General features: G+C 39.2%; 1 protein-coding gene across 3 annotated transcripts in view; it reads left to right on the top strand.

The window, feature by feature from the left end:
* Positions 1-20,299, top strand: part of PRKDC (protein kinase, DNA-activated, catalytic subunit) — a 321,194-nt gene that overhangs the window by 102,173 nt on the left and 198,722 nt on the right. For all 3 annotated transcript variants that reach the window (XR_007513335.1, XM_049854457.1, XM_049854458.1), the window contains exons 32-39: positions 7,742-7,965; positions 8,644-8,852; positions 9,224-9,356; positions 9,829-9,987; positions 10,714-10,917; positions 16,735-16,920; positions 17,320-17,424; positions 18,608-18,775. Coding sequence is in view for 2 of the 3 variants with exons in the window: in XM_049854457.1 (XP_049710414.1) it covers positions 7,742-7,965; positions 8,644-8,852; positions 9,224-9,356; positions 9,829-9,987; positions 10,714-10,917; positions 16,735-16,920; positions 17,320-17,424; positions 18,608-18,775 (1,388 nt within the window). In the remaining variant the exon portion in view is untranslated. The remainder of the gene's footprint in view (positions 1-7,741; positions 7,966-8,643; positions 8,853-9,223; positions 9,357-9,828; positions 9,988-10,713; positions 10,918-16,734; positions 16,921-17,319; positions 17,425-18,607; positions 18,776-20,299) is intronic.

Raw genomic sequence — 20,299 nt, 5'->3', positions numbered from 1 at the left:
GAAATTATATGGCTGAAATTTTATTTCTGTATTTGCATAGATTTTCATACTAAAAACTTGTTCACATAAATAAGTGCCATATTTTATTAATTCTCAAATTTTAGCACATTTTCCACATTTAACATCTTTGTGGTTAGGCTGGAAACCCTGGTGGCATAGTGGTTAAGAGGTACAGCTGCTAAACAAAAGGTCAGCAGTTCGAATCTACCAGGCGCTCCTTGGAAACCCTATGGGGCAGTTCTACCCTATCCTGTAGGGTTGCTGTGAGTTGGAATTGACTTGGCAGCAGTGGGGTTGGGTGGTTGGGCTGTATCTTACAGTCCAATGGTATGTTGGACTCAAGGATATTTGGTATTTGAAAACTGAATTCTTAATAACGTTGTCTTTGAATTCTTTGACTATCTTCAGAATTGTATGCTAAAAATATATATAGTGATCTGTCATCAAAATTATTTTTAATAATGTCAGCTGACAATTTGATTATCTCTCCTTAAATTTTGTTGAGATCAAAGGATTAGAAGCCATCAGATTTATAAAAAGATTTCTTATTCAGTCATTAGTTTATTTGCTCTTTCAATATATATACTAGTATTTTTTTTTATTGTGTTGTAGGTGAAAGTTCACAGTGCGAATTAGTTTTTCATTCAAAAATTTTATACCCAAATTGTTTTGTGACATTGGTTGCAATCCCTGCAATGTGTCAGCACTTTCCATCTTTTCCTTTTCTACCCCAGGTTCTCCATGTCCATTTGCCCATTTTCCTGTGCCTTCCTGCCTTCTTGCTTTTGGGCAGGTGTTGCCCATTTGGTCTCCTATGCTTGATTGAACTAAGAGGCATGTTCCTCATGTGTGTTAGTGTTTGTTTTATAGGCTTACCTAATCTTTGGCTGAAAGGTGGACTTCAGGAATGACTTCTTCCTGAGTTAGGGCCATAGTTTTGGAGGTTGCTCTAGTCCCCGTCAGACCAGTAAGTCTGGTCTTTTTTTTGTGAATTTGAACTTTGTTCTGCATTTTTCTCCTCTTCTGTCCAGAACCCTCTGTTGTGATCCTTGTTGTGAATGGTCAGTGATGGTAGCTGGGTACCATCTAGTTCTTCTGGGCTTAGGCTGGTGGAGACAGTGGCTCATCTGGGCCATTCATTAGTACTTTGGACTAATATTTTCTTTGTATCTTTGGTTTTCTTCATTCTCCTTTGTCCTGAACATGCTGGGACCAATAGATGTATCTTAGATGGCTGTTCGAAAGCTTTTAAGACCCTAGATGCTACTCACCAAGGTAGGATGTAGAACATTTTCTTTATGGCCTATGTTATGCCAGTTGACCTAGATGCCCCTCAGGACCATGGTCCCCAGCCTTCATCCCCAGTAACTCAGTCCCTCAAGGTGTTTGGATGTGTCTAGGAAGCTTCTGTAACTTTACCTTGGTCAAGCTGTGCTGACTTCCCCTATATTATATGTTGTTTTTCCCTTCACTAAAGTTAAGTCTTGCCTACTGTCTAGTTAGTGATTTTCCCTATTAACATGGGTGTGCATGTGTCTATTACTGTGACAGCTCTTATTTCTCTAGGCTATATTTCTAGGAGTGGGATTGCTGCATCAAATGGTGTTTATATTTCTAGCCTTTTATGGAGGTACCATATCGTTTTCCATAGTGGTTGTACCATTTTGCATTCTCACTAGCAGTGCATAAGAGTTCCAGTCTCTCTACAATCTCTCCAAAGTTGTTATTTTCTGTTTTTTTGATTAGCGCCAGTAATACTGAGGTTGTTCATCAGTATTTTACATTGTCCCGTTGTTTGGGGCTCTGAGGCTTTCACACCCAGGATGATAAACTACAGTGAGAATGGGGGAGGGGTGAAGGTGTGTCTGTCTCTCATGATCTGCAGAAGGGTGGTCATAAAAGGGTGAGGATGAGGAAGGAGAAGCAGTGTGATCATGTTTGCAGGCAGGTGAGTTTTATTTAAAAGTCCATCTGGGAGTGGACCTGAAAATCAATTCGATAAAATTACCAATGCTTACGTACACTCGTTTTACCACCACTGCCATCATTTATTTGTCTGACAGTTTCACCTTTGAAAGACAGGTAGTTTCTGTTTTTCATTATTAAAAACAATGCTAAAATGAATAATCTCACATAGTTTTACAATTATACTGTTTCATTAGGATAAATTTTCAGATGTAGAATTGCTGGATCAAATCATAGGAGCATTTTAACACCCGATAGAAATTTACATTTTGTAAAGCTTTTGATTTCAGTTGCCAAATTGCTCCGTTAAAACACCATATTAATTTATATTCCTACTAGTAGTGATTTAGAATCAAGGCTTGACTTTCCATAGATGTGTTCTTTTTTTTTTTCCTGAATTTTATTTACGTTTTTGTTGTTGCGAATATACACAGCAAAACATACACCAATTCAACAGTTTCTATATGTACAATTCAGTGACATTGATTACACTCTTAAAGTTGTTCAACCATTCTCACCCTCGTTTTCTGAGTAGTTGTTCTCCATATAACATAAACTAACTGCCCCTAAGTTCCCTATCTAATTTTTTGAGTTGCTCTTGTTTATTTAGCCTGCTATAGAATTTTTTTTTTTTTTTAGATAGTTCTTGGCACAGTGGTTAAGAGCTTGGCTGCTAACCAAAAGGTCAGCAGTTCAAATCCACCAGCCACTCCTTGGAAATCCTTTGTGGCAGTTCTACTCTGTCCTGTAGGATCACTATGAGTCGGCAGCAGGTTTTGGTTTAGGTAGTTCTTAAAAGAACATAATGCTCAAGGCAGACATTTTTTGGTAAACTTTTTTTTTTTATTGTTTAGTTTTCAGAAGACTTCAAAGGATATTTTTGGTTTAAGGTTGAAAGTTTACCTCAGGGCAATAGTTGTGGAGGCTCATCCAGCCCCAATGGCTCCAGAAAGTCTGGATTCCATGAGAATATGAAATTCTGTTTTGTATTTTTCCTCTTTTTATCAGGATTCTTCTATGGAACCTTTGACCAAAATGTTCAGTAATGTTACCCTAGGACCATGTAGTTTTTCTGGTCTCGTGGCAATTCACGGAAGCAGTTAGCCATACATTCCATTTCCTCCTCTTGTTCCTGACTCTCCTTCTACCATTGGTCCAGGCGGGTAGAGATCAATTTGTGCCTTGAATGGCCACTTGGCAATCTTCTAAGACCCCAGGCACTACGCAATGAATTAGGAGGTAGAGCAGAAGCACTAAACATGTTATTAGGCCAACTAACTGGGATGTCCCATGAGACCATGACCCTAAACCTCCAAAACAAGAAACCAAATCCCATGAGGTGTTTGAGTGTACATAAGCAGCCTCGGCAGCTATATTTTTTGTCATTGTTATAGTTATGTCTGTCACACAACTTTTGCCAATTCAACTTTTTACAGGTGTACAATTTTTGGACAGCTAGGATAATCAGCTATGTAACTGTATCCTCAGTCATTGTGGTCTTCCGTGACCATAAACTGACACTCAGTAGTCTATAAGCAGTGATCCCCCTTTCCCCTCCCTCCCACCCCGGTAACATCTAGTAAACTTAAGCTTCTATGCATTTACCTTTTGTTGCCTTTTTATGTAAGTGAGATCAAACTGTATTTGTGCTTTATCCGTTCATCCGTTGATGGGCATTTAGGTTGTTTTGACCTTTTGGCTGCAATGAACGTTGGTATACGAAACAAGTCTCAGCTTTCAAGTCTCTTGGGTATGTATCTAGGAGTAGAATTGCTGGGTTAAATGGTAGTCTTATGTTTATGTTTTTGAGGAATCAGCACTGTTTTCTTTCCCACCTGCAATGCATAAAGGTTCTAATGTCCCCACATGCTTTCCAACATTTGTTATTTTCTGGGTCTTTTTAAGCCATCTTAGTGGGAGTGAAATGGCATCCCATTGTGGTCTTGATTTGCATCTCTCTGATGGCTAATGGCGTTGAGGATCTTTTCATGTGTTTGGTGGACATTTGAATGTCCTCGTTGGTGAACTATCTGTTGAAGTCCTTTACTCATTTTAGAATTGGGGTATTTGTCTTTTTGTTGTTAAGTTATTGAAGCTCTTTTTGATGTATCTTGGTTATTAGATTCTTATTGTGTGTGTGATTTCAGAAGACAATTCTTCCAGTCTGTAGCTTGCCTTTTCTTTTTTTTTGGTAAAGTCTTTTGGTGAACAAAAGCTTTTAATTTTTGAGGTCCCATTGATTTATTTGGTCTTTTGTTGTTTGTGCTTTTGTTATTATAATAGATAATTCATTATTAAAAGCTAGGCCCAACAGTGCTACATCTCCATTTTCTTCTAAGAATTTTATGGTTTTAGTTTTCACATTTAGGTCCTTAGTCCATTTTGAATTTGTTTTGGTGTATGGTGTGAGGCATAGATCCTGTTTCATTTTTCCGCATGTGGAAATCCAATTATTCCCACACCATTTAAGAAACTCTTCTTTTCCCTTCCAGTGTACTTAGTGTCCTTGTCAAAAATCAGTTGACTATAGATGAGTGGGTTTATTTTCTCACTCTCAATTATTTTTGACCTATCTGTTTAATGTTGTACCAGTACCAGGCTGTCTTTATTATGGTAGCTGTATAATATATTTTTAAATCTAGAAGTGTGAGTCTTCCTACTTTGTTCGTCCCTTTCCATGTTGCCTTACCTATTTGAGTCCTCTTGCCATTCCATGTAAAGTTGAGGATTGATTTTTCTATTTGTGCAAAGAAGGCTATTGGAATTTTGATTGGGATTGTGTTGAATCTATAGATTGTTTTGGGTATTATTAACATCTTAACAATATTAAGTTTTCCAACCCATGAACATGTAACATTTTCCCATTTATTTAAGTCTTTTTAAATCTCTTTTAGCAGTTTTATAATTTTCTTCCATCTGTTCTTATTGTATGATGTAAAGTTGAATTCTATTTGTGTAGTATTAATTGTGAGTAGAATCTTATTCATCTTTTTTTTTTTTTAACTTCTACTGTATTATACGGGCAATCTCCAAATAATGAACGCCTGACTTACCTACAACCCATACTTGCGAACCAATCCCTGTAAAGCCTATTGTGTTAAAAATTCAGGGTACATACAATTGTTCATAATAACAAATGGTTGCTACTTTGCTATGTGCATGAAAATATTATTATTAAGAAAACCAAGGACAAAAGGAAAATATTAGCCCAGAAGACTAAAGGACCACATGAACAAGAGAGTCCACCACCCTGAGCCCAGAAGAAGACTATGGTGCGTGGCTGCCACCACCAACCACTCTGACGGGGATCAGATCAGAGTCCCAGACAGAACGGGAGAAAAATGTAAAATAGAACTCAAATTCATGAAAAAACGCCAGCTTTACTGATTTGACAGAGACCTGAAGAACCCCTGAGACTATGGCCCCCGGGCACTCTGCTAACTCAGAACTAACACTGTTCCCAAAGTCCACTCTTCAGACAAAGATAGACGACCCTATAAAACAAAAAATAACACATGTGAGAAAGGTGCTTCTTAGTTCAATCAAATATACGAGGCCAAATGGACAAGTCTTACCTACAAGCAAGATGAGAAGGCAGGAGGAGATGGGAACTGGGTGAATGGACACTGGGAACCCAGGGTGAAAAGGGCGAGCATGCTGTTCCATTGTGGAGATTGCAACCAATGTCACAAAACAGTATGTGTATAAATTTTTGAATGTGAAACTAACTTGAGCTGTAAACTTTCATCTAAATAATTATTATTATTACTGTATTATTATGTTAAAGATATTTTAGTATATCTGGAAGTGTCTCTTTAATGTTTTTTATGCATAGAAAGGTATACTCTATATGCCATATACCAAGACAGACATTTGACTAACTGTTGTTAGATAAAGAACCATACCTGTTCCGATTTACCGTACAAATTTGACTTAAAGATACTTAGAAATGGAACTCATTTGTAGTCTGAGAACTTCCTGTACCTGTATTTTAGAAGGAATCTTACTTTAATCATATGATGTTATTTCCCTGTATAAAAAGAAGAAAGCATGTGTTAACATATTTTTTTTAATTTTTATTGTGCTTTAAGTAAAAGTTTACAAATCGAGTTGGACTCTCATACAAAAATTTGTAAACACCTTCCTATATACTCCTCATTGCTCTCCCCCTAATGAGACAGCACACTCCTTCCCTCCACTCTCTCTTTTTGTGTCCATTCGGACAGATTCTGGCCCCCTCTGCCTTCTCATTTCCCCTCCACATAGGAGATGCCAACATAGTCTCATGTGTCTACTTGATCCAAGAAGCTCCTTCTTCCTCAGTATCATTTTCTATCCCATAGTCCAGTCCAATCCCTGTCTGAAGAGTTGGCTTTGGGAATGGTTCCTGTCTTGGGCTAAGAGAAGGTCTGGGGACCATGACCTCTGGAGTCCTTCTAGTCTCAGTCAGACGATTAAGTCTGGTCTTTTTTACGAGAATTTGAGGTCTGCATCCCACTGCTCTCCTGCTCCCTGAGGGGTTCTCTGTTGTGTTCCCTGTCAGGGCAGTCATCAGTTATAGCTAGGCACCATCTAGTTCTTCTGGCCTTAGGCTGATGTAGTCTCTGGTTTATATGGCCCTTTCTGTCTCTTGGGCTCATAATTACCTTGTGTCTTTGGTGTTCTTCATTCTCCTTTGATCCAGGCGCGTTGAGACCAATTGATGCATCTTAGATGGCTGCTTGCTAGCGTTTAAGACCCCAGATGTGACTCTTCAAAGTGGGATGCAGAATGTTTTGTTAATAGATTTTATTATGCCAGTTGACTTAGATGTCCCCTGAAACCATGGTCCCCTAAACCCCTGCCCCTGCTACGCTGGCCTTCGAAGTGTTCAGTTTATTCAGGCAACTTCTTTGCTCTTGATTTAGTCCAGTTGTGCTGACCTTTCCTGTATAGTGTGTTGTCTTTCCCTTCACCTAAAATAGTTCTTATCTATTATCTAATTAGCAAAAACCTTCTGCCTCCCTCCCTGCCCCCTCTCGTAACCATCAAAGAATATTCTCTTCTGTATTTAAACTATTTCTCAAGTTCTTATAATAGTGGTCTTATACAATATTTGTCCTTTTGCAACTGACTAATTTCACTCAGCATAACGCCTTCCAGATTCCTCCATGTTATGAAATGTTTCACGGATTCATCATTGTTCTTTATCGATGCGTAATATTCCATTGTGTGAATATACCATAATTTATTTATCCATTCATCCGTTGATGGACACCTTGGTTGGTTCCATCTTTTTGGTATTGTAAACAGTGCTGCAGTGAACATGGGTGCGCATATATCTGTTCATGTAAAGGCTCTTGTTTCTCTAGGATACATTCCAAGGAGTGGGATAGCTGGATCGTATGGTAGTTCTATTTCTAGCTTTTTAAGGAAGCACCGAATCGATTTCCAAAGTAGTTGTACCGTTTTACATTCCCATCAGCAGTGTATAAGTGTTCCAGTCTTTCTACAACCTCTCCAGCATTTATTATTCTGTGTTTTTTGGGTTGATGCCAGCCTTGTTGGAGTGAGATGGAATCTCATTGTAGTTTTGATTTGCATTTCTCTAATAGCTAATGATCGTGAGCATCTCCTCATGTATCTGTTAGCAACCTGAATGTCTTCTTTAGTGAAGTATCTATTCATATCCTTTGCCCATTTTTTAATTGGGTTATTTGTCTTTTTGTGGTTGAGTTTTTGCAGTATCATGTAGATTTTAGAGCATGCATTAATATTTTAATAAAATTATTTCTAGGCACTGAAACACAGTCTTCACTTTTGAAAGCAGTGGCTTTCTTCTTAGAGAACCTTGCTATGCACGATATCACAGCAGCAGAACAGTGCTTTGGCTCTGGTGCGATGCATGACATTCCCAGCCCACAGGAGGGAGAAGGATACAATTACAGCAAGTGCACGGTTGTGGTCCGCATTATGGAATTTACCACAACGCTGCTCAGCACCACTCCGGAGAGCTGGAAGGTAGGGTTGCTACTGCTGCTCTTTTAATTTTAGGTCAGAGCTTGGCATTTGTGATACATTGGTAAAGTTCCTACTAAAAGTCACTATGGGTTTCTTTTTTAGAACTTTCCATGCCTGTAGGAGTTACCTGTTTTTAAAAATAAGAATTTTATAGGTTCTTCAGATTTTCTTTGTGTGAATGAAATACAAAAGAGTTTTCCTAAATGTTTTATTTTGTGCTGCGTTTTATACTATGAGCAAATATTTGCTTTAGGAAGCATCCATTAGCAGATGTTTGTAAATGTATCTATGATGCTTATATAAATAATCTCCAGTGAGCCCTTCCAGTTAATATATACAGAGTGGCTGCTATTTGCCGGGTACTGTACTAGGCCATGGAGATCCAGCAGCACCCTAAACTGGGGACTGGGAAGCTGTGGCCACCACACCAGACTTGCCTGCTTTATTGTTTATATGTTGTTTATGGCACCCTTCACGCTGCGGTGGCAGAGTAGGTGCAGCAGAGACCATATGGCCCCCAAAGCCTAAAATATTTATTGTCCAGCCCTTTATGGAAAAAGTTTGCTGGCCCCGCTGTGCTGAACAGACAAAAATTCCCAACATTATACCCCTTACACTGTAGTGGAAGTATAACCATTGCCTAATACAATGGATTTTGACTCAAATCATGCCTTGCAGCTCCTTGAAAAGGACTTACTCAACACCAGCCTTGTGAAGCTCGTGGTGCAAACACTGTGTGAGCCTGTGAGCATGGGCTTCAACCTAGGAGATGTTCAGGTCAAGGATCGTCTTCCCAGTGTGTGTGTGAGCCTGATGGCAGCACTGAAGAAGCTGCCGTGTAAAGACATCCTAGAGACGCACCTCCAGGAAAAAATCCCAGTGCAGAGGTAGGTAGGAGGCTGCGTGCGTGTGTGTCATGGCATGTGAGGTGCTGGCATCCTGCGGCCCTTTGTGGAGTAAAGGACTCATCAGTTGTTTGAAGATCAGATATTTAAGGAAGCCCTTTCTGTACCGTAGGACAAGCAAGATTCCTCGGTGGTTCAGCACAACAGGAAGTCTCCACAGCTAAGTTAGGGGCTGGAGCCTTTGTTTTGGTGCTAGTTTATATTTCCTATCCAGGACCTTGTTAGTGAGTTTGAGTAGCAGGTGATGAGTGAATGCGTGTACCGTGAATGTACACAGCTTTTCCATGTATCCTGGTAATTTAATGACATCAGACCTCACATAGCTTCCTTTTTTGTTTCTCTGACATGGCCAGCATTGAGGACCTTTGTGCTATTGACCTGTATAATCCTGATGCTCACGTGGACAGGACCAAGCTGGCTTCTTTGGTATCAGCATGTAAACACCTTCATAAAGCTGGGTTCTTGCATGCTATTTTACCATCACAGGTAAACCTTCATAACCAATTTGATTCTACATTTCACTTAGCTTTACTATATAGTTTAGTCTGTTTATTCATAAAGGATGTTAAACATCCGTTCTGTACAGGGCATGCTGAAATAGAAATTACTGGCATACTTGCTCCAGACAGATGTTATCTGGAGTATAAATATGAAAGTAAATATAAAAATTTATAAATATAAAGTGAAACTAAAATAAAGGATATTTAAATAATTCCAGAACAGCCTGCTAAAGAATTTTAAGGGTTAACTGCTACTGTGCCTTTGTGGTCAGGCAATATAAATGAAAAATATAATATAGAAAGCAAAGTTGAGTTAATTTTTCTCCAAGCTTGTACTTTGGAAGGTAATTGTCAGTGTTAGGTCCATAGTTTATTTTAATTAATAAAAGTTGTAAAATTGTTTTTTTTTTTCTGTAAAGTATCTTTTGCTGGGCACTTCAGTGTTGGCTTTGTTTTAGCCTGCAGATCTGCATCATTCTATTGGCACAAAACTTCTTACCCTGGTTTATAAAGGCATTGGACCTGTTGAGGAAGGACAGTGTCTTCCTGTGCTAGACACCAGCTGTAAGCGGCTGGCCAGTGGGCTCCTGGAGCTGGCCTTTGCTTTTGGAGGACAGGTAGGAAGCACAGCCATCTGATGCACTGACCTGGGCAGGCAGTGGTCACTCACTGCTGCATCTGGTGCCGTGGGGATTAGGTGGGTCAGTCCTTAGCTGCCCAAGTGTTGTAGATGATTTATGCGAGTGGCCTTTCTCTTAGAGGAGACTTAAAGTCTTTATTTTTTTTTAAAGAAATAGAATAACATCCTTCTTAAAGTGGAGTTTTGTCTATCTCATTTTGCTTCCAAAGGGGTTTTAGATGGGGCCTTTTTGTGAACATAAAGCTGAACTGTGTTGACAAATGACCTCTTCTTCCCCTTCGTGGGCAGCTCTTGGGGTGGGTGACTTAGGAGGGCCTTGGGAGGTGTTTCCAAAAACACCAGGTGCCACACCATTGTCCTCAGGACCTTTTTGTACAAATTCCATGTTTACAGTTTCTAAAAATACTCTCTAGAGTCTCCTTTTGAAACAACCACCACCACCACCATTTTTTGGAATTTGGGAGAAACACGAACCTGGAAACTTCATTTCCAAAAGGAAACCTAGTAAATTGAGGCCAATTAAAATATATGCAATTTTGGCAGTAGTCCTTAGAGTTTCAGACTTGAACCCTGGCCTTCACATATCAGGCTGTCTTTAGACCTTACTGCATGATTTTCCAACTTCAAAGTTAGCAGTCCCCAAGAAGCCTGTCTGTGACACGTGTGAATGCCTGTCATCTTGCCTTTCCTTTGTTCTTCACAGTGCGAGCAGCTGGTGGACCTCCTCCTGAGCACAGCAGCGCTGTCCATGCCATCCTCTGGCCGCGCGCAGAGGAGTGTTGTCAGCTTCTCCCACGGAGAGTATTTCTATGGCTTGTTCTCTGAAACCATCAACACTGAATTGCTGAAAAATGTAGATACTGCTGTGGTGGGGCTCATGAAATCATCTGAGGAAAATCCGAAAATGGTACTGAAGCTTTTCTGTAAATATTTCCTTACCTAATGCTTATAAGGATTGACATATTCCTGAAATATTTTATTAAAAAAACAAAAAAGATCTCGTTCTGGAAGGTTAAAATCAATGGAAACAAAACACACTGTTTATCAAGAGTTCATGGATGTTAATGGTTGTGAAAACACTGATTATTTTTTTCATTCCTTCACACCCCAAAGTCTATAGGCCTGACTTTATGGTGGATAGCTATGTAGGGTACTGGATTTTGTCAGAATGTGGCATCAGAATTCACAATCTTGTCTGCCTTCTGGCCTACATGCGGACCCCGGCGCACGGATCTAAGCCGCCACTCTGTGTGATCTTCTCTCCCCCAGTTTGCCTCTCACATGGAACTTTTGAGATCACTGTTAAGTAGGTAGTACCTTTGGTTTGCCAAACATCTAGAATTTTGAAATTTAACCTGCTCTGTAGGCAGAAATTTCCAGGACCATTTTAAGGGTGGCCTTGTAATTCCTACTGAGTTAGCATTTATTCCCAACAGTGCTTATTATCTGTTATAGGGGAATATTTTGTGGTAGATTGCACTTGCAATTTGTATTTTTTTAAGTTAGAAATAAAATTGTGATAGACCGTTGATACTCAGGGGATTTAACATTTTAAGCATTTAGAACATTCAGATTTCTGGTGAAAATGGTACATAAAAATGTGTATACATTTATCTTCCTTTGCTCCTCAAGGCCCTCTAAAATGACAGAAATGGAATTAAAAAAAAAAAAAAGCGCCATCTTAAAGGAAACAGAAAAAAGAAAAGACCAGAATGACAAAATTTGGGAAACTGGAAAGCAAAAGGACAGACAGTGATAGGTGAAGAGTCCAGCATGGCTGCAGCAGGCCTTGTGAATGGCCATCACTGCTGGGCCACAGGCTTGGGGACCTGCAGTGGGTACTTAGGGGGCAAGGAAGCCTGGACACAGTGACTGGTTGGCAGTGGCCATCCCTTTCTGGTCACTCCCTACCCTGTAGTTGGGGCCCAGTCTTTCCCTACTTTAGGGAAGATGGAAGGCTTATGAAGTAGCCCTGGTGGTGCAGTGGTTAAGCGCTTCACTGCTAACAGAAAGGTCAATGGTTTGAACCCACCAGCCACTCCATGAGAGAAAGATATGGCAGTCTGCTTCTATAAAGATTGCTGCCTTGGAAACCTTATGAACAAGTTCTTCTCTGTCCTACAGGGTTGATGTAGGGTCGCTATGTGTTGAAATCAACTCAGCCGCAATGGGTTTGGTTTTTAGTTTTGGGAGGTATATTCTCTGGAGAGGATACATCTGTCTGGTTGAGGGGCTCCAGGGTTTGACCTTTTTTTAGGGATAGTCAGGGCAAACATTCCTTCTTGAAAACAGAGTAAGTGAAAACCTGGCTAAATTCTCAGTCACAAGACCCTTAGCTTGTTCTCCCAGTCTGGCTCCCTGAATAGTCAGCTAGGTATATAATGTTATGGGTTGAATTGTATCTCCACAAAATTTCTGTTACCTTAGCTAGGCCATGATTTCTAGTATTGTGTGGTTGTCTTCCATTTTGTGATCTGATGTAATTTTTCTGTGTGCTGTAAATCATAACCTCTATGATGTTAATGAGGCAGGATTAGAGATTGTTATGTTAATGAGGCAGGACTCAGTCTACAGGATAAGGTTGTATCTTGAGTCAATCTCTTTTGAGATATAAAAGAGAAGCAGGAGAGAGGAGGGAGACCTTTTACCACCAAGAAAGAAGAGCTGGGAGCGGAGTGTGTCCTTTGGACCTGAGGTCCTTTCACTGAGAAGCTCCTAGACCAGGGGAAGATTGATGACAAGGACCTTCCTCCAGAGCTGACAGAGAAAACCTTCCCCTGGAGCTAGCACCCTGAATTCAGACTTCTAGCCTCCTAAACTGTAAGAGGATAGACTTCTGTTTGTTAAAGCCATCCACTTGTCATATTTCTGTTATAGCAGCTCTAGATAAGTAAGGTGTATACCTTCAAGGGAGGATCTTGCAATATTCTGACAAGCCTGAGAGAAAACAAAGACACTACCATCACTGTCCAGGCAGATGAGCCCTGCTGCAGCTCAGGGTAGGGGAGAGGGACTCCACAAGGCACAGGCAGGAGACTGCCCAGTGAGATGTACACGTGAGAAGAAGATCTCAGAGACAGAAGAGAAGACACTATATCCATGAAACAGGAATCACTAGTGAAAAAGAGCACTGGAGAACACAAAAGAGCTCTTGGGAATTAAGCATAGGTTTATATCAGAAATTAAAATGAAATTAGTTTGGGAGATAAAACTGAGGAGCTGTCACAGAAAGTAGAGTAAAACTGTGAAATAAGGAGAAAAGATGAGGAAGCTCGGGGTCAACCTAAAAGGCCTAGCTTAGTGTCACTGCTCAGAGTGCAGCGTTACTGTGGAGAGGACTTACCAGAAAGGAAGGGCTGAGTTTCTAGAGGGAAGGGGCCATTGTGTGTCCAGCACAAGGACGGAACCAGCTGCACTTGGAGCACATTTCTGTGAAAATTCAGAACCCTGCGGGTCTCCATGAGGAAGTACCTTGCACGATTCCACAGGAGAAAAACTAGTTACCTTTCAGACGTGTCTTTTCAGGAGCAGTGTGGAAGCTGAAGATCGTGAGCCAGTATTTTCAAAATTCAAGGAAGGCTTTCAACCTGGAGTTCTACATCTGGTGAGATTGTCAGTGAAGAGTGAGAGTAAAATAAGGGTGTTTTCAAATATGCAAGATCTCAAAAAAACTATGCCTTCTGCACTGTTTATTAGGAAGCTGCTAGAGCAAGCATTTAATTAAAAAAGAAAAAAAAAATGCAGTAAGGCAAGAAAGAAGAATTGGACCTAGGAAGTAGGGACTCCAGTGAGAGAAACAGATGAGTTTGTGGAGGGTAAGGGTGTATATGTGTGTGTGTGTATGTACATGTACACACACACACATGGGTGAAGGCACGCCTCTGTGCAGAGTTGTAAAAGGTAACGCCACAGATGAAGGTGGTAGACTTCCTGAGGTATTTAGCTGATTTGAGGCAATTTAATTAATTCGGGGGCGTTTGTTGACGAATTGATAGTCACATGAAAAACAGCAAAGAAAGCAGACAAATATTAACTTCAGCGATATATCGAAAGCAATATATCACACAGCAAAGGAGAGGCATTGGAAGTGCACTACTTGGTTTGTCTGTGAACGGTTTTTACATAATCATAATTATGGGAATACTGAATATCTGTCTTAACTCAAATTAGGATATGACTATATTGGAAGTATGGTGGGACAGGAAATGTGTCTTGTGTGTGTGCATGTGTGTGTGTACGTATGTGCTCATGTTAGCGTGAGCATGTGCATGTTAGGTGGTGGTGGTGGAAGAACTAAGACCTCACATCTTCTAAATAAGATTCAGTTAAGAACTCCTCAGACCTATTCCATGGAGAAAGAAGAGTCTCTCCAATAAATGGTGCTAGGAAAAATGGATTTCCACATGCAGAAAAATGAAACAGCGTCTATGCCTCACACCATATTCCAGGACAAATTCAAATGGATTAAGGACCTAAATGTGCGAATTAAAACCATGAAATTCTTACAAGCAAGGGGGATGCTGTCTGGCCTAGATTTCAACAATGGACTACCTAATATAATAACAAAAGCACACGCAGTGAAAGACAAAACAAATCAGGGAGACGTCATAAAAATTAAAAAATTTTATTCATCAAAAAGCTTTACCAAAAAAGTGAAAAGACTAGCTACCAACTGGGAGAATATCTGCGGAAATCATGTGTCCGACAAGAATCTAATAACCAAAATATATATAAAACTTCAACAACAACAAAATGACAAATAACCCAATCGTAAAATGGACAAAGGACTTGAATAGACATTTCACTTTCAAGTGGCCACCAAATACATGAAGAGATGCTCAGCATCATTAACCATCTGAGACATGGAAATCAAAATCAAAATGAGACACCATTTCACTCCCATTAGGATGGCTAAAAAGGAAAAAAAGAAAATAACATGTTGGTGAGGATGTGGAGAAACTGGAATCTTTATCCATTGCCTAGTGGGAAGGCAAAATGGTACAGCTGTTACAGAAAACAGTATGGCGGTTCCTCAAAAAACTAAACATAGAACTACCGTATGATTTAGCAGTTCCACTCCTAGGTTATACCCAAAAGATTTGAAAGCAGAGACTTAGAAGGAGACTTGTACGTCATTGTCATTTGTAGCATTATTCACAATAGCCAAAAGTGGAAACAACTGCAGTGCTCATCAATAGATGAGTCAACCATATGTGGTACATACATACAATGAAATACTACTCAGCCAGTTGGGGAAATGAAGCCTTGATACATGCTACAGTGTAGATGGAGCTTGAAGACATGACGCTGAGTAAAATAAGCCAATTACAAAAGGACAAGTATTGTATGACCTCACTTACATAAAAAGACAAGAAAAGGCCAATGTATAGAGAACAAAGTTTATTACTGGTTCCCAGGGACAGGAGGGAGGGGAACAAAGGGTGTTGACAGTGATGGAAATATTACATTGATTAAGGGTAGGCAAAAGTTCTGTTAGATATATTTATAACAATGACCAAAAAAAAAAAAAAAAAAAGAGTAGTTGCTAAGTCTGCTTATGTACAACCAAATACCTCATGCAATTTGATTCCCTGGTTTGGAGGTTTGGGTCATGGTTTCATGGGACATCCCAGTTAAATGGCCTAATAACGTGTTTCGTGCCTCTGTTCTACCTCCTAGTTCACTGCATAGTGTCTGGGGTCTTAAAAGCTTGCAGGCGGCCATCCAAGGCACAACGGTTGGTCTCCATTCACTTGGAGCAGCAGAGGAAGAAGGAAAGTCAGGAATAGGATGAGGACATGGAATGTGTGGCTAATTGCCTCCATGAACAACTGCCTCCCTGGCCATGAGACTAGAAGAACTGGATGGCGCCTGGATACCATTACTAAACAATTGATCAAAAATCCCACAGAATAATCCTGGATAAGAGAGGAAAAATGCAGAACAGAATCTTACTTTCTCATGAACACTAGACTTTCTGGATCCATGAGGGGTGGATAAACCTTTGAAACTGTTACCTTGAGATAATCTTTAAACCTTAAACCAAAAATATCTGCTGAAGTCATCTTAAAAACAAATAGTAGTTCAGCTTAACTAGTAAAAAAGGTCTGCCTTGAGCATTATGCCCTTTTAAGAACTATCTGTATGGGATCAAATTGACAACAGCAAGTTGAAAGATTAGATAGGAACCTTAGGGGGCAATGAATTTATGTTAATGAGGGAGGAACAACTCAGACAAGAGACAACTGTTATTAATAATGTGTCTGTGGAATTATTTGACTGTGTCTATGTATACTATGATAGCACTTAAAACCATTTAAAAAATGAACAAACTTACACAAAACAGGAAATTGTCATTTGACTGATGTTAAAGTATTCTGTGCACAGTCAACCTGGATCTCCACACCTCCAAGATCTGCTGAGCTTAATTAAGCCTTTGTTTGTGACAGATGGTTCCCAGAAACCGGTTTTTGTTGCTGGTGATGGACGTGAAAATGTTTCATATAAACTGAATGTTTGATAAACTCAGTGTCTAATTTAGTGATGCCATAAATGAGGCCACCTTATGCTTTATAGTGGAAAAATTACATGTTAAAGTACTGTTCTCAAATTTGAGGAGTTGTGAAGTAGATAAACATCTATCATAGAAATACTATCTTTGCAAGAATATCTTTGAAGTGAAAGTAATTTTTGTCATACAGCTGTCGGTCTGAACCTGTTGCAGGTGAGTGCTGTTTTGAATGGCATGTTGGATCAGAGCTTCAGGGATCGAGCCATTCAGAAACACCAAGGACTGAAGCTTGTGACTGCAGTTCTGCAAAACTGGAGGCGGTGTGAGTCGTGGTGGGCTGAAGATTCTGCTTCTGAAAGTAAAATGGCAGTGCTGGCCTTGTTGGCGAAAATTTTACAGGTATTTTGAGAGACCGTAAAATGCGGTCATGTTTGTTTTGGATTCTGTGATATGCATCTTTAAAAAAATTGGACTGATGTTGCTTTAAAAGCTCGTTGGTTGGATAAGTACAAAATATTTTTAATGAATAATGGCTGATTACCTTAACTTACGTTTTATGGTAATATTTTCTGTTATTGTACATCATTATCATTTCTTATACTTACTATTATTATACTTTATCTTTTAGTGTACCTTTACTTTGTAGTTTTAACACGTTTCAGAACAAGAATTGTTAAACTGTTGTTGAAGTCCAAGAGCAAAGTTATGATCCAGTTCTGAAATTATATGTGAAAAATGTGTTAAAGGAAATACAGGCGTATATGGAAATGTGACATGTTTTCATTTCCTCTCCTTTAGATTGATTCGTCTGTATCTTTTAATACAAATCACAGTTCATTTCCTGAAGTCTTTAGAACATATGCTAGTCTACTTGCTGATTCAAAGTTGGGTCTACATTTAAAGGTAAGTGATTTAAAAGATTGTTTTTTTCCAGATTACATTTTCCATTATTTACCCTTTTAAAAATTTTTGTATATTTATGATTTTTTAATTTTTTATTACGGAAAATCTCAGACATGTACAAAAGCAGAGAGACTAGCCCACTAAACTTCCATGTACCGGCCTCAGTAACCCTCTGTTGAGAGCTTATTTGTTTAACCGCCATCCTTCACCTTGAAGGAAACCTCAGGCATCATGTTATCTGGTCTGTACTTTGCTTTGTATGTCTCTCCAAAAGATAAGAAATTTTCTTTTAAAGTGTAAGTAACCATAATGAGATTATTACACTTGGAAGAGTTAACATTTATCTTTGCATATATGATTTCAGTGGTCTTTTTTGGGAATCGTTATATAATGAACGATAGCCTTTAAAACTATAACTCAATCATTTTTCTATTAGTAAATAATATAAAATCTCTTGGTGATTTCCATGGCCAAGAATGTAATAAATGTAATTTTAAGGTTGCTAATTGTAAAGTCCTATTATAATTAGAGTTTAAGTTCTATTAAAATGTGGTCTTCATGAAAAGGATCTTTTTATTGGATAATGGAGATAATTCTGTGGAATTTTCTGCTGTGCATAACTAGTCAAGTTTTCCACTTCTCACCATGAGGGAATCTTGGAACTTACCTGCCACCCGAGGGCAATGGGAAACAACTGCTAGTCCCTTCTGTGCTCTGTGTGAGGATTGAATTAGCTCCACAGGAACAGTTGTAAACTTCCCCATAGTTTATTCTAGATGTTCTTTCCATGCAACAGCACTTGGTCAGTATATCTCTATGGGAACCCTTACTTGTGTAAGGGCAAAATACTGCATGTTTATTTACATTATAGAGCCCCTTCAGCTGACTGACCTCTGGCTGGGAAGGCAGGTTACAGAATTGCATCAGGCTGTTTTGTTTTTTTTTTGCTTTTTATTGTGATGAAGTGTGTGTATATATATATAAATCACATGCACAGATTTCATCACTATATATAAAACAATCAAGTCGGGCTTTTATATACTCTAGAAGTTATTCTGAAGTCATTCATTGAATTCATGTAGTGCTTTATTTGCAAAGTCCTTAGGAAGCAGTCATTTTATTTATTATGTAGGCCGTGTAAGCCACCATTAGTGCAATTTCATGTGTCAGTGTTGCTCCACAGGGTCAAGCTGTAATTATTCTTCCATTCTTCACCAATCTTACTGGAGGAAATCTTGAGGACCTTAAGCGTGTTCTTGAAAAGCTTGTGGTTTCTAATTTCCCTATGAAGTCTGATGAATTTCCCCAGGGAACGCTGCGGTATAATAATTATGTGGACTGCATGAAAAAGGTTAGTTCTTAGGAGTACCAAATAAAATTAAAACTTTTTTTGTTATTATATTTCTTGACAAAAAGAAGTGAGTGAAATATCCAGAATCAGAAAAATATCCTAACTCTATAAGAACTCAAATTAATTCACCTTGAAAGCTGGCCATCTGTGTAGGCAGATGCACATCTGAATCCTTTGGAATTCATCCCACCCCCGTTACGTATTTTTTTTAATCATATTTATTGTGTTTTTGGTGAAGGTTTGCACAGCAGTTTAGGTTCCCATTCAACAAGTTGCACAGAGGTTGTTCAGTGACATTGGTTACGTTCTTCACAGTGTGTGGACATTCTCATGGTTTCCCTCCTGGTAGTTCTCTTCCTAGTTATGTAGTTTCCCTGCACCCTTACGTTCTCATCCTTGTTTTAATTGTTGGCTGTTTGATCTCAGGTAGGTGACTTTTTACTGGAGCACGGTACTTATAGGTGGAGGTGTGGCAGATTATATATTTCAAAGATGGCCATACCAATATATCCCATCCCACATTAAGAGGCAAGGTCTGATTTTCGTCCCATTGGTGTGGGCTGTCCTTAGAGATTTGCTTCTAATGAATAAAATTAAATGGAAGCAATACTGTGTAGCTTCTGAAACTCATCATAAAAGGCATTGCAATTTCCTCCTGACTCTTTTCCTCAGGTCTCTTGTCCATGGGAGTCAGTCACTCTTCAGTCACTTGGAAAGGCCAGCTTACAAACACTACCCATTCACACAGATTCCCCCACCCCCATCCTTCTGACATCATTTTTTAAAAAATACAGAAAAGTTGAAAGGATAGTAAAATAAACATCCATGTAATCATCTCCTGTATTCATATTCAGCAGTTGTTAACATTTTGCCATATTTGCTTTATATGTATATGTATGTGTGTGTGTTTTTGTTTTGACTGAAATATTTGCAAGCTAATTAGATACCAAGATGCTTCATCCCTAAATACTTCAGCATGCATATCCTAGAATAAGGCACAGTGCTGCTCTCATGCCTAAGAAAGTTAACAGTCCCCTAATATCCATGCTCACATTTCTCCAAAGACCTCTGTTTATAGCTGGATTTTGCAAACCAGAATTTAATTAAGGTTATTGAATTGCATCAAATTGTCATGCCTCTAGTGTCTTTTAATCTAGAACTAGTTCATCCCATCCCTTCTATTTTTCTGTAACGTTGAGCTTTTGGAAGAAAGCAGGTAGTTCTTTTGTGTGAAATCTTATTTTCATCTGACTTTTCCCTCGAGGTGCTCCTTAAATTGCCCCTCTAGCCTCTGTTTTTCCCTGAAATAGAAGTTAGGTTTAAGGCTTGATCATGAACTTCAGGTTGGCCTCCTTGGCAACAGTCGTGCATCAGGAGGCATGTAATGTCAGGTTATCCACTTAGTAGTGGTATCGAGTCTGGTTGCTTGGTTAAGGTGGTGACTGCCTCCTCTCTGCATTGGAAAGGTGTGTTTTCTTTCAGCAATTAACAGGTAATGGATGGGATACAGCCTTGGCACTATGT

The sequence above is a fragment of the Elephas maximus genome, chromosome 15 (assembly GCF_024166365.1).
Source record: "Elephas maximus indicus isolate mEleMax1 chromosome 15, mEleMax1 primary haplotype, whole genome shotgun sequence".
Classification (NCBI taxonomy): Eukaryota; Metazoa; Chordata; class Mammalia; order Proboscidea; family Elephantidae; genus Elephas; species Elephas maximus.
The sequence above is the reverse complement of the archived record's forward strand: the minus strand, read 5'-3'. Positions and strand labels throughout refer to the sequence as shown.